We start from the raw sequence: 15,464 nt of genomic DNA on the forward strand, positions 1-15,464 counted from the left end.
AATGTGCCACCCCAGTCCATGTGTCCCGCGCTTAAATGCTAGAAATATAGCAAATGGTCACCCCACCGTGATCACATTTTTTTTTCAGAACACCTATTGTTGAGACCTCCAACTTTGATGAAACCCTCTATACAAGTTTTTAAATCTTGTGAGCCATTTCATCTAGCCTTTTAAAGGGGGTCATTATTGATGACCTTGTAAAGCAACGAAGCACGTTTAACAGGGAGAATGTGTATATAAAAGGTGGTTAGCAGAATGAAGAACCCTCGATGCAGACTATTTATATGACACTTTATCATAAATAGCTATAAATAGAATCATTTCTTGTGATATACTCTCACTGCTGCTTGACCGTGTGGAGCTAATATGTGGAATGGAAATTAATTCACCGGACCACGAAAGGAAACTTCAATATTGTAATGAGACCGGCGAGCATGTATACATGATGTTAACCCACGGTATACGGTATAATAGGAAGTTCAGTTCACGGACTCGTCCTAATATGTCCCCTTTTCTAGCCCATATATGATGGGATGGTGGGAGGACGGATATGGTATTATTTTGATTCACATGTAATCTACCAGCTTCAAACAGGCCATCAATATTGCTCCTGTAAATATGCTAGAAGGACAAATATTATGATATCACCCACTTATTATCCAACGTGTAGCCTGGCTATCTTCAGAACATTGGAACTCACGCACCGGGACATTTTGATCTTTTAGTATGGCCCCAGACCTATAGCCATGCTGAGGCACAGGGTTTCCGCCGTCATGGGGAAATAATGCACAAGCCCCCCCCCTTGCCCCCCCCCCACTCCCCCACTTGCCAAAAACTGGCAATGGAGATGCGCTTGCCCAGTTTTTATTGGTACCGGTGGTACATGCAGAGTACAATATTGTGCTGATCGTGTTATCCGTACAAGCTAATACCAAGCAATCAGATATCTTATATTTATAGGCTTTGATCGACAACATATAGGTCCCCTACTCTGTAGCTTGCAGAATAACACACTGGTGTGAGAAGACTATCGCTATTGAAATTATGAGCTGTCTCCTCCTTATCATACCTTTTACTCCCACTCGACAAATCCTACAATTCACTTCATCAAACAAGCATTTTCGAAACTAATTTCCTCTCTCTGCCCCACTTTACCCAAAATAGACCCCCCCCCCCCCATACACACACAACACTCAATATGCCGATAGCCTGCATCTATCAACCCTTTCATATCAGTATAGGTTTGACAAACACCGTACGAAGCAGAACTAGGGGTGCCGAACTCTGTAGTTAAGGCAACCCTCCAATGAGTATAGCTTTATGGTCACTAGCTCATAGCTCATAGCATTTCTCTTTTATCTATATATAGTGTCCTACAAATGTTATTTTTCTTACTGTTTATTTTGTTTTGTTTTGCCTGATCGACAAAATGGGAAATTAAATTTTGTCAATTGAATGGAACTATGTTAAATCCATGGAAGAAGATAACATTATTTGTATACATAGTTTTATACGGAATCTTTTAACAACAAGTAGTTGTATACCTATGGTACCTGCTGGAAAACAAATTTCCGATCTTTGTCAGTGGACACTTCAGCTTTCAGACCTCCGAGAGGCGTGTTTAAGTTCTTTGATTGACAACATACGTCATACTTAGTATGGCAACTGCTGTAGTATCCACTGGGAGAACTCTTGGGAGTTCCACCATTCGCGTAAAGCCGTGCAAAGCAGAAGCCATGGTGTATACTTAACTCGAATCGTAACAACTTGGAAATAATAGAATATATGTTAAGGTTGATGCACTTAAAGAAGGAGATAGTTTCATACAAGGTGCGGGGAGTCAACCGACCTTCAAATGTGTCTATGTTTATACAGCAATGGACTTTCTATACGGTTAAGAAGACGGAATCTTTGCATAATAATGTAGGTGGAGATCCCATCAAGTTTATAAATTAAAGAAACTTTACTTTTTGTTTTCATTTAGTGCTTTTTCGTTTGTCTGAGCAAGTATGGATGATTTTTCGTTCACAACAATACATGATGTATTGTATTGTCTAGTTCGACTAGTATCTTTGGTTGCGGTTGGAAGATGATTTGGCGCTGCTGCAACTGGGGTATGAAAGTTGAAAATTAACCGGAATGATCTTTTCTCACCGTGTGACAAGACACCGTCGCTATTTTTTGCACACGTTAACGATATGAAATAAAAGGGGCAAACTATAACAATATCGGAGGTTGCCTATATAAACTAGTGAGTCATCGTCTTGTAAACTATTCAAGCAAAACTCCAGGGCATATGCTAGCTAGCTATAGACATTATTTATTCGCCGGCTTATTATGGAAATCAGAAGAGTGCTCGCAACTATGGAGAAGTACATGTTCCATGTTTTAATACTGTCTATGATTGTGATGTGCGGACCATGGATACAAGTCACTCACGGTAAAGATCTTTCCTCAACGCAGAGTAAGTCAGGTAAGTGCAGTTGTTATGATAATGTATACGCCTATAGCAATTGGGGGGGGGGGGGAGGAGGGATAGGGGAGGGATAGGGGGAGGGATAGGGGGAGGGGGTTACTGTGGTGAAAGGCACTACTTAACATCGGTTCACTTACTTTCAGGAGAGATAGCTCAACGGTGAGTTGCAACAAGCGTCAGTGGTGAATATTCATTTCCCGAATTCTCAAGTTCACCAGAAAGAGCAATTAATTAACCCCTGGAGTAGTTTTGTTTATTTCCTTGCCCCCGCCCCTCTACTCCCCTATAATATATATATATATATATATATATATATATATATATATATATATATACATATATATATATATATATATATTAAGGCGACTCTAAATCAACTTAAAAGTATTAAACTAATTAACACCTCTTTCCATAAGACCCATCTTGTCGTTAACAGGTTTATATAAAGACGTATATCAAACTTTTTTGATTTTCAGTTTCATTCTCGTTTTGATCATGTCATGAATGAGCGGCATCTTTAAAACCTTGAATGATAAGAAACCAGCTAGACGATGCTTCCTGAGATCAAGTATGACCTCTGCAGAGACTATAGTTAATAAGATCACCATCTGACTGGAAATCTGTTCCAAGTGTCCATGCAACCTCGGGGATGTCACCCTTGAGTACTCTTCATGTGGATGTGTAACTTCAATGAGTATAGTGTCTGCCCCTTATTCATACTGTATAACGTAATACACATTTCGATTTACACGGGTATGATGAACAAGACGTATTCGTTATGAGCACTGGTAAAGAACGTATACGTATATTCATATTCATATTCTAGCATATAGTAGCGCGGCGGGTACCCGTCCTCCGCGCGCCCTTGAAGATCTGTACTCATTCTCGCACTCGTACAGCATTTTGAATATGGTTTACCGTCAGGTACTATAGTGCAATGTTATCAGTTTATATATATATATATACTCTTATATATACTCACTCTTAGAGCTATATTCACCGCTCGTACTCATATCAAGGGGAATACTACTTGTACCAGTAACGGTTATCCTGCTGTTGTTCTCGGACCACAAGTCTGGGTAATAACCCTCACTGCCATTTACAGAATCAGGATATAACACCATGAAGACATGAGTTCAAAGAGTAAGGGGATACATGCATATAGGAGGCAAGGGTTGTTATTTTGTTAAGAAAGAAATATCATGACGGTTAATCTATACAAAAGAAGCGTTATACTTAACATAATACTTCTATGTTCTTACTCTGTTCAATAGTACTACATGGTGTGCAAGCACAAATGCACAATTACCAGAATAGTTACATCCATTGCATGAAAAGAACGCGCATTAAGGCTAGGTGCTTCTCCCGACCCCCCCCCCCCACCACACTCCTGCCCCTGCACGCCTTATTGACCCTATCCCATTTCCTATGCACTGACGAAGTAAGACCGTATATCAAACACGTACCAACAACGGCTTACAGAATGACGCTTTATCGCGACAAGTTCCTGTAATGTTTAAAGTGTTACGGCTTCAATTCAGAGGGACACTGGCACAGCAAGCCTATACTTTGATACCAAGGCGATAATCTATAGCACATCATCTCAAAGCACTAATACAATGCTTCTAAAAACGTTTAAATATCCAATCAACTGAAATGAGGCCCGTCTACTCTTTTCATCGAAAACCAACAGTGGTGCATCCGTTGTGTATAGGCCTATATACAAATATATTTGTCTTCAGTACAAATCCGGATTTGACTCAGCATTCAAAGAATCACACTTGCAAAAAATTTACACACACCGATAACAAAATACCCTAACAGGAAAGATTTATCTAATGTAATTACAGCAGAATAATTGCAACATAATCATTTACTGATGGGAGACAAAAGGAAGAACAGCAACTCTACAGAAAGCTCAGCTAAGCTTCTCTTTGAGAAATTTGTTTTGACTAATAATGTTTCTGAGCGGTTTATCTATTTGTTTGTGCGAAAAATATAAGACATAGGCGGGATAACGCGCTGTCTTTCTCCTTTCGTCCTTTTTCTTTCCTCTCACCTCCCTTTTTACCTGCCTTATGCTCCTTCTTGGCACACATAGTTTGTTATAATGTTAGAAAGTTGTTTTCCTTCAAAGTGGAAACACTGTCACGATCTTATTTTTATGCAATATATCGTTGTACGTTAAGTACTAGGGATAAACGAAACCCGATTGCAAAAAACAAAGAACCAACAGTTCGTAGTTTTCATTCATGCAATAGTAGAACGAAAAGCATAAACAAAGTATTCCTCTGCTAAATCTGCTAAAATGTTGTGGATATCACGTTTGAATTGTGCTGACCCAAAATTGCAGCCATACAACAATATAGAACGACCTGCAACTTGTTTACAATCTATGTATCACAGAGAAACGTCAAAGATTAGAAATCGGAAGCGGCTCGAACAATGTAGGTTATTCTCACATGTCGTATTCCACACACAAAACTGTGGAATAGTTCAAATGGCACATCTGCCAAGTAGTCCTTTTACAGAGAATGACATCGAACTAGATAGGAAACTTGAATAACAAGTAAAAAACTTGAATTTATCAAATCTCCCAGGGGTGAAATTATTTTCCAAAATGAGGGGAAATTAAGATGGACGACATTTTGCTACTCACATCAAAACGCATACTGGTCATGCATACTAAAAAAGTTGAAAAACAAATTTCATGATCATTGCATATCATCTGTGGCCTACATTTCATCATAACTGAAAACTCTACAGAGGGCCTTGTTTTGGGCCCTTACATACATGGAGACAAACCATATTTTTCCTGAACAACTTTGGTTCACCACCATTCAAACGTTATGCCCACAACGTTTCAGCAGATTAGGACAAACGCACTAGGAGGAGTAACAGTTTTTACGTTTTCAGAAAATGACCTCTCGTGACCTCAAATGACCGTCAAATTAATAAATCCTATGTATGAAAACTTAGTTTACACATCTGATCAAATTTCAGCCAAATCGAATGAAAAATGACGAAATGGCAGTCATTCAAACACGGTGGCCAAAATGTGACAGAATTTCGGCAGAATCGCTATAGATCAGTTGAAAGCTCTCAGCTGAGCTAAAACCTATCAACAGGTTACATGGTTCGAATCTCGTTCTACCATAAATTTCTTGTTCTTTTCCACCCCCCCCCCAAAAAAATATAAATATTATACAGTTTTGATACAAATTTTGGTCTCACAGCAATGACTTCCGTCGGGCTAAAAGTTTGACGTTACATCTCGACATTTCGATATTTCATTATTTAAACATTTTAGCTGAGAGAAATGTCAACAAATACCCTCTCCTCACACACGCCCTTTCTTCAAGTAATAGAAACTAAGTGACGTTCCTTATCTCATGCAAGCTGGACGAAAACGAATTCATAATGTGTTTTGTTATAGATTTCAGAAAGAATAAATAAATTTCTCTATATATTGCAAGGTTTCATCACCTTCGCTGGAAAGTTCAATTAAACGACCAAACGTAAAAAAAAAACGGTTTCGTCACCTTACAGCGAGTTAAAGCGTGACTTTATATTTAGCCAGTCACAATATTTGTGACAGTCACGGAGTTTGTGACAGTCACGGAGTTTGATCATGTCACCGTCCATGAAAAAAAAAGATAAGAAAATTCTAGTGCTCGGATTGATTCTATTGCTGCTCTACTATAGTCTTCGTTCAAGGATACAAGTCAATGATAAAGCCAGCTCCTCAGTGCTGGCGTAAATGTTAATGTTAAATCAATTATAACTCAATCAAATCATGTTCTTTTTAACTTCATGTATAGTAAGAGAACAACGTTGGAAGACAATCTACACTAATTTGTCTTTGACAACATTTTGTAATGTATCGTAAACATTTTAATTGAGGCCATAAAACTCTGTTGTTTGTTTGTTTTTGTTTTTATTTTTTAATTAACTTTTTTGGTTCTGAGGCACTGACCTAATAATAAATCAACGAGGAAGACTTCAATAGGAAAATAAACCTTTTTGAAGAAAATGCATACTATGATGATATCACTGCAGACCCCCACCGATACTGTGATTTTCTTCCGTGGATTAAGGGGGTTGGGGGGGGGGTGGGGTAGCCAGTCGAAACCAGTCGAAGCCAGTTACATTAAAGATAAAGAACAAGATACTTGGTTGCTAACAGGGCGAATGTTGCGAATGTTGTACCACTAGAGCTTAAGTGTTACATTGTATGCCAGTGTAATATCCGGAGTCCGGCTTATTATACACTCGTCGTTATCAATTAGTCAGAAGAAATGATCTCTTATTGCTCTGATAACAACAGAATCATCTTTCCGTGCGACTGCTTTTCCCAAACAACATTTAGCTGTTTCTTATCGGTTGCTAATTTCCCCGGATATTTGCAACTTACGCGATTTATTTCATCTCCTTAATGCTCCAAATTAGGCGTAAAGTTTGTTTTTGCCAATTTGATTGTATATTTACCGTTCGCAAGACATTATAATTAACCGCGTCGTTTCAAATTTAAATCTTCGATATGTTGATTATACAAATATATTGAAGTTAATATTCGAATCACGAATTGCGGTGAAATGTGGGTACATGGATGATTTCAAAAAAATATATATTAGTGTATGTTTTGTGGTCTGTATGTATGTCTGTACGTTGAAAAGAACATTGTCATTGTGATTCGGTGCGAGTACATAAACCAGAGCAGGGACGTAGAATGAGGCCCCGTAGGACCTCTCGCGAGGTCGACCAGGGGTTAAACTCCTTTTGATTTGATTTGAAAATGAGGCTGGTAGAATCTGAGAAAAGGAAGGAGCAAACTTAGAGGGACAGCGCAGGGCATGTGAATTTGATTTAAAGGGGGAGGGGGGGGGGCTAACCCCCAAATAAACCTTCAAAACTTGCGACAATATACATCCTCTGTGCAAGGTACATTTATTTTTACATTTCTGAACTAGACCGATCACATATATTACATAGATTACATATATTATGTCCCGGGTCGGACCTGGCTCTGGGGAACCGCTGCATGAAATTCATAAAAAAGTGAATACAATCCGTTTCTTTTCGAGAGATGCACAGACAATTATATAACTTTGGTACTCAACTCTTCCTCAGAAAAACTAAGATAAACCCATGCAACATAATTTGCATATAAGGATCCGGGCGACGAACCTACATGTTATTAAATTGTTAGACATTCCTCAAATCACCTTTAATGTTTATTTCGTAATTTAATGGGTTTTTTTCTCTCTTCATTTTATTGTCTATTACAGACAGCTGCACCCAAAACAGCTCTGAAATGGAAGGGAAGATTCAATTTTCAATGTGTAAATATTCTTTTAAAGAATGCCTCATTAGAAACAGGCATACTCTACGGACAAAGGTATGTGGCACAGATGGCATGAAATACAGGAATGTTTGTTTCCTGAAACGACAGTCTTGTCTAACCTCTGCACGTGAAATCGCAGTGGACATAAGCGACTCTTGCTTGGTTACTACAAAGAAGGGACGAATGAAACCAAGAATAGTTTCAAGTAAGTAGTATGGGGTAGGACAATATCTTGAACAGGGCAGGGGAGACGGGGGGGGGGTATATTAGGCGGGTATTTAATTTTGTATTTATTTCTCCTTTGTTTGTCGCGCTATGTTGTGTTCTCAGAATACAGCACTGAGCGCGTAATAAATTCACACATATAAACACCTAACCAGTTTGTTACATATAGCTCCGTTTCAAATTTGAATAGCCTATTATGATGAAACTATGATGAAATTATGATAAAATTAGAAAATAAATACAAATTCAGACATCACAAGTCACCTTCGTCAGTGATGGATATTGCTATGAGCAAGTAATAATACGACGTCTCAGATGTAATGTTTTTGACAGTAGACAGTGCGGTATGTAAATGAATGGTAGTGGTCACGTGCGTGGCCATGGTATGACGTCACAATTTTGCATCATGATTGGTGCTTTTGATCCTATACGCTGAAACTTAGAGCAGACGGTTACAATTTATAATTTAAATGTACTTCCCGCCAGACCATTTTAATTAACATGTCCTAGTGTTATAACGTAATTTGTCTCGCCTAGAATGGTATTAATAGCCGGAAATTAGCTCTAATGACAACAAACAACATCCACCCGTTCTTATATGCAAATTAGGCTAGACTGAGCATCCCTGCTTTCTTTAAGTGTTGTAGGCCCATGACTTTGGCTATACAGTTTTATATATGTAATGGAGCAAACGTTCCGGAGTATATAAACACCTGATATATATAACATGAAATTGACTATCACCATATATCTGTGCTCAAGTGCTTTTAAGTGAGATTATGTTTTATATATGCAAGGGTTAATTAAAAAAAAAACGTTCTCATGAGGAAACTACCCGATGGGTCGTTATACTGGTCTGGAAATAAAAGTAACCCTGGTTGATATCAGAGACCCTTTTTTGCCTTTGCCTTGTCTTTGAACTGGCTGACACAGTATGCTGAGCTGGATTGTTTATTAAATGCCTGTTGACCATTTGTAAGCATGCAGCTGTGTCGACAAATTCCGAACTGTTTATGAGACTTTAAACACCTATACAGGATATAGAAGTCATGGCATTATTTCCTTTTCATTTTAGCCGTCTTCTCCCTTTTCTACAGAGTTCACACTCAGAATGCGGTTTCGAATAAATAAACAAGAATATTAAATTAAAAGCTAATATTCACCTGATGAACGAAAATATTTTGTCTAAGCTTCGTGAATACATGTTTGTAATAACTTGCAGTACATGCATACTTGTGCTAAAATAGCTGTAAAATTTATGAAATATGTATTCATATGCGAAGATTAAATGAAACAGGGGGACGGAGCGGGAGGAGGGGGGGGGGGGAGGAGGGAAAAGGCCATATTTCACTGACTTTCGATACCATCAAAGGATGCTGCCTTTTGTGACTACACTTCGGTACCCTTCCAAAAAAACTGATTTTTTTTTGTAATAACTTAAATCAGGCCTGTACGGTCAAGCCTGGATACTATATTTTAAGGTTATCTGTATTGATCATCCTTAAAGATATTAAAGAAAAAAAGGATAAAAGAAAATGATACGAAATGAAATGAACTAATAATGTAAATGCAAGATTGCTACCTACTAACGTGAATTGTATTACTTAAATTGCGTTAGGCTTTCTTCCCCCCCCCTCCCCACGCCCAAAATTAAAAAAAAATATATATTTCGAAGGGCGTCTTTAACTAACGTCTCACGTGACTTTCGTGAAGATTTAAAAAAAAAATCGAAATACTAATAATATTCTTTGTAATCTGTTTGAGTCGGCTGTAAGTCGTGAATATCGTTCATATACCCCCATAAAAATTAAAAAAAAAAAAGTTCACTAGTATTCACCATACACGATTAACTCGTTACGAGGGTCACAAGAACCCCGTTACTTAATTAATTGGCTACTTAACGGAAATCAGTGACGTCATGAAAGTACTTGCTGACGTACAAGTGCACTGAGTCTAACGACCCTGGATATAATTAAACACATGCTGACTTCCCCCCAAAGCCGCTAACATTACAATGTATAATGCGTAATATAATATTTTTACATTTGATGTGTAATAACTTGCATGAGATCAGTAGCGACAGGGAAGATGGGGTTGAAACCTCGGGCCCACAATCATGCTACTGTGTTCACAGCAAGACTCAACTCAAAGCAGAACTAAACGTAAATTTGTAACCTTTTTTTCTATCGGAATTGGGTATAAAATAGGGATTTTCTTTAAATCGTTCTAAATTTGCAAAGAAACGGTAAAAAATATAGTAGATTTTTGTAGATATTTCCGAGCGGTCCCACCCCCCTCCCCCTTCTGACAGAAAAAGAGATACCTCATCGAATTTTTAGATTTTTCTATATCATTTTTTTATTCATTTATCACAATGTTCTTCTTTTCTTCCTGATACAAATTTTGAATCCAAAATATCGACACTGTTTACACGTGTAATGATGGCATTGGTTTCAAGTTCAAAACTGTCAACAGTCTGCTTTGAAACTATGAAAAGACGATGAAAGAGAACGTAAAAGGTTTTCAGTTCCCAGGGGCACTATGACATCACAAATTTACACGATGACAGCTCCCAGACACGACTAGAATATCACCCTTACAGAACATGATATTTTCCTAGCTGATTGAGGGAAACCTCTGTCATAAAACCTAAGGCCTAATGCTTGGGGTTTTGCCTCCTTTAACATTATTATATACGGGTCTTCCTCCAGGTGCTGTGTCACATGACAGCCATCGACAATGGTGCCGTCGTCTCGAGAATAAAGGATGTCGCCGCTCTATGGAGAAAGGACCCGTATGTGCCACTGACGACAGGACTTACCGAAATGAGTGTGCATTCTGGCAGGTGGCATGTAGAAGCCAGGAATACATCAGTATCGTACACAAAGGAGTCTGCGGTCAAGACCATGGTCAGTTTATATCATTAAATACAATGACATTATATAGTATGGTAGGATTTGGGCTATATATATATATCTCCTACCATCCTATATAATGTTGTCTCACATAGAAGGCTATGACGACTTGATCAAGTCTAGATCTGACATAATCGAGCCAATTATGCTTTAATTAATTATGGTTTCTTTATTCATTACACTATTACCCTCACTTGACCTATAATGATTACATTGGTGTCAGTGTCCACACTGTCAATATTCTATCTTGAAAATATGAAACATAGAGAAAGTATCAGGTTGCAGATCCTACTGGCATTATGACATCACATATTTACAAAATGACAACTCTCAGACATGACTATTAAACTATAGGATTTTTCACGACCGGAACAAGACTTTACTTAGCAGTTTATGGTGGGGGGGGGGGGGGGTTGGGCGGGTTTGGGTGGGAGGAGAGGGGATATTGTTCTTCACTAAGATCTCTGTCATAACATAAGCGATGATGATGGTTGGGGTTGTGTCCCATCTAAAAGCCCATAGCTAGATTACAGTCCAATATAGAAGATTCTGTCTAACACAAGTTACACATGCATTTGAAGTCTCTATATACGTATATATACCAAAACCACATAAATGAATGAATTCGTATATGTCTGTACACGTGTATATTGTGTAGACACAGTGGCATCAAGGCCCATATTTTAGGTTTGCTCTGCAATCCCGCCTAGCTGTGACGGAATAGACACATGGTCGGAAGAAGGTTGGAGAGAGGAATCAAAGGATGTCTGCTGATGGGGGATGCAGGTTTGAGGTTGCAAATCTCATTATTTCATTCAGCGGGATATCATTAAGGAGAATTGGACATACGTATACGATAATTATTGAGCAAACGATATTGAGTAAAATTGTTTGATGTCTGTTCTATAAATTCTACTTTTTCGCGATTTGTACAAATTGCGCAGTTGAAGAATACAACAGGTCAAATTAGGTACTTTTTCTGTGATCGAGAACCTATTTTTTGATTGCGTTAAAGCGGCAAGCTGGTAAACAAAGACTTTCAACTCACAGGAGGCAATTATCAATTATAATAACAGTACACAATTTCTGTTGACCACGAAGTTGGTTGCGTTCCATATCTAAGCTTAAATTAACACATTCTCATTACCAAAAGATTATCTAATAGAAATATACTTAGGCCAAAAATTCCACATTAATTTTATGGATTCTCTTTTAACGTACGTTTAGAGCCTGTAGTAAGTAACCAAAGAAGACCGTCTGCCTTTCACGCCATGGACAACTCTTGGTCTGACAGCTAGTTATCCCCACCCCCATCTCCCAACCACCCGGTCCTTCTCTCTTTATTCCTGCTACCACCCCCCCCCCACACTTAAATGGTATGGCTCTTCTTTACATTTAAATACACACTACTCGACAGGACCCCCCTTTTGAACATCTGTTACCCTCATCGAACAAAACCATTCTTTCTAAACAAAACAGAGTCTTTTCCCTCGTAAATTTTGCTTATAATTTTGGCTGTATTCCCTGAAGCTTAGGAAGGATTCCGCTGTATATAATTCACCCAAAACCAATATATATTCGTACTAATTACAGGTCCGAATACGGATGTACACAATTTATGTACAACTACAGTATATGTGCTTTTTTGTTGTTGCTTTGATTTGGTATTTGACCGTCATACTGTCGAATCTGAGAATGTAATGACGTCATAAAACATTTAACGATGAGCTCAACATATTGCGCAATAACCTTCACCAAAGAAATATAACCTTTCATTCAAACATGAAATTGACGTATGTTACTCGAAATACTACAATTACTACTTTTTTTCCAGTAGTCGGTCTGTCCTGAATCGGTCTGCAAACAACTCAGACCTGTAAATCAGTGTTTTTCGAATTTCTGTATACCAACAGCGCCATCACCAATGACGACTGTTTCGCCGATACTACCAGCCATGTGTTTATCAACCTGCAAACCTGGATACGCATTTGTCTGTGGTACAGATGGTACTACGTATATGTCGGATTGTCATTTGAAGAAACTGGCCTGCCGCGCAGACATCGTTATAAGTATCCGACATCGAGGTGTATGTCAACCTTATTCATCGAGGGTTGTTGGGGATACCGTCACGGTGTCGGTCCCAACCGGAAAACCGAATACCACTCCTACAGGTACATTGTACAGATATATATATATTATCTATATTCTGAAACTATATTATATACGATAAACACTTTCTTATCAAGTCGAATAATTAACACAATATGCAGAGTCTCTAGTTTCCACGTGGTTTTGATGAAAGCTCGTAAGTTTGTCATCCATAGGTCTTTAAAGAAGCGCACAGGGCTGATATTTTGGCGGGAAAGTTTCGATAGAAATTGATATTTTAGCGCGATTACAAAACGATGTCATTAGCTCGATTTCAAATATGAAGAAAGGGGCCAAAACTTTTGAAAATCTACTATTTTTTGTGAAACTTTAGTGTGTCGAACACGACATTGCAAAACTCATGAATAGTAACTCGAACAGCTACTTTAAAACGTTAATATGATCAACATCTGTAGAGACTGCAGGCAATTTGCGTGGACGTGAAATTATGTCATGATTAATCTTGATAAATCTACCAAGATAAGTAAAGTGTTTTACGTCGAAATACCTCAAGTAAGGTGAGTCGATCGTACATCGCTTGGTTAAGTCTTGTAAAGTTTCCCATGCATGCTGTGAGACGTACATGACTGAGTATCCATGGAATGTAACACACGTCGATCTCATCCATCAAAACTAAGATATATTTCTTTTTTAACTGCAAATCAAAATGTGTAATCAACACAGGTGAGTCGGGGACGGGGTGAGTTGCGGCGAATTCATTTAACATAAAATATCGTCCAGTAATACTGGTGCCTTCCTCTAGTCCTAGTCCTATACCATCACCAGTGAGATATTTAAACTTCTACTGCCATTTCCCTCTACTCTTCTAAATTCAGCTTCCACCCCGTCCGCTTCACCCTTCTCTTTCCACCACACCCCACCCCTCCCCCTGACATCTCCTTTCTGTCTCTGTCTGGCTCCCTCCTTACAACTGAAGAGGACTCTATTGTCGCATTACTGATGGTTCCATTGCCATTCTGCCCGAATTATTATTAGCACTGCCACTCACATACATAGACATACACACGTATACACGCATAGATGTTGAACTCTGTGTTAAATATAGTCAAAGTCACACTCGCCACGTGACAACGATCGTCAAAAAGTGAGTGTAGGTTAAAAACTTCCTGAATCGAATGAACAGTCGTTTGATAAACAAAGAAAGAGAAAAGAATCCATCTATTGAATTATGAATGTCAATTGTAAAATATGCATCCTATTGTTTGATTGTTTATATTTTCGTTCATCATGTGATCATGTATCGAACCTATACATGTACTTTATTTATGAATCACAACAAATATGTTGAAAAGGTCGCCTGTGGATTGATGCCAAGAACAGTAATATTATTTCCCCCCTCAGTCTTTCTATAGTGTATCGTTTCAAATACCACTAGCTGATGCTTTCCAGTAAGGATATACGGAAGGGATAAAAGAGTATGCTACGCTGTTTAGCACATGCTACACCGTTGGCTACTGCCTGAGTTCTTTTTTATAATGTCTACTCAAGTCTACAGTATTACCACTGGCCATAGCTAAAGGGAGAGTTAAGGCACGTTCTCGTTCCAATAATTCTAAGGAAAGTCACCCTGCACCCACGATATAGTGTGGGCAGGGAAATCAAAGAACTATAGATCCACTTACGAGTCCATAGAGGTTTCTCAGGATACCAAATATCCAAGGAAATAATGTACCATCTCTAAATAATAGAGCGCCCTCTCTATAGAGGGCCATTTAAATAATAGAGCGCCCTCTAAAATTAGATTGGACTCCGTGAATCGTACCCGGAACAAAGACCAATTTATTAAAACAAAAGGACAGGTTTTCTAACAACGGCAAGATGAATATGCAGTGATTTATGCATACGGTAGCCTTAGCAAATCTTCCGACCCTTTCCCGTCCACCTCTTCACCTCTCTCCCTTTACTTTAATTGGTTTCAAAGATCTTATAAAGATTATACATTTATAGCTTCGTATCACATATCTCAAAAGGAAAATGTCAACATCATAATCCAATACTCTGAACTGTCAAATGTGGTTCGTTACAATATTTTGCTGTAAATAGTAACGGTATATGTTGGCACGAGATGTGATTCTGTGTACTTTCACTTCCTTGATATTTCTGCGTATTCAGTAACCAGTGATGTAAATCCCTTCTCTGGTTATGTGGTGGGATTATCAGTATATCCTGCATTTTTCCTTCTTTTGGGAATGGAACAATGGGGGGAAGAGTGTCATTCCTGAAAGTAGGGAAGAAAGCAATTACCCGATAAACTTTTGCTTTAAAGATTTGTTTTTGTTAATTCTGTTTCATGTATTTCTTTCTTTGACAGACTGCAGGAGATGTACCAACTTGG

General features: G+C 38.4%; 1 protein-coding gene across 1 annotated transcript in view; it reads left to right on the forward strand.

Annotated features, from left to right (window-relative positions):
- The first annotated feature begins 1,691 nt into the window (after window positions 1–1,691).
- Window positions 1,692–15,464, forward strand: part of LOC139962042 (agrin-like) — a 21,574-nt gene continuing 7,801 nt past the window's right edge. The window contains exons 1-5 of the mRNA XM_071961879.1: window positions 1,692–2,473; window positions 7,765–8,025; window positions 10,757–10,954; window positions 12,874–13,131; window positions 15,441–15,464. The exon at window positions 15,441–15,464 is cut by the window's right edge and continues 135 nt beyond it. Of these exons, the coding sequence (XP_071817980.1) occupies window positions 2,338–2,473; window positions 7,765–8,025; window positions 10,757–10,954; window positions 12,874–13,131; window positions 15,441–15,464 (877 nt within the window). The 5' untranslated portion in view covers window positions 1,692–2,337. The remainder of the gene's footprint in view (window positions 2,474–7,764; window positions 8,026–10,756; window positions 10,955–12,873; window positions 13,132–15,440) is intronic.

The sequence above is a fragment of the Apostichopus japonicus genome, chromosome 20 (assembly GCF_037975245.1).
Source record: "Apostichopus japonicus isolate 1M-3 chromosome 20, ASM3797524v1, whole genome shotgun sequence".
NCBI classification, from domain to species: Eukaryota; Metazoa; Echinodermata; class Holothuroidea; order Aspidochirotida; family Stichopodidae; genus Apostichopus; species Apostichopus japonicus.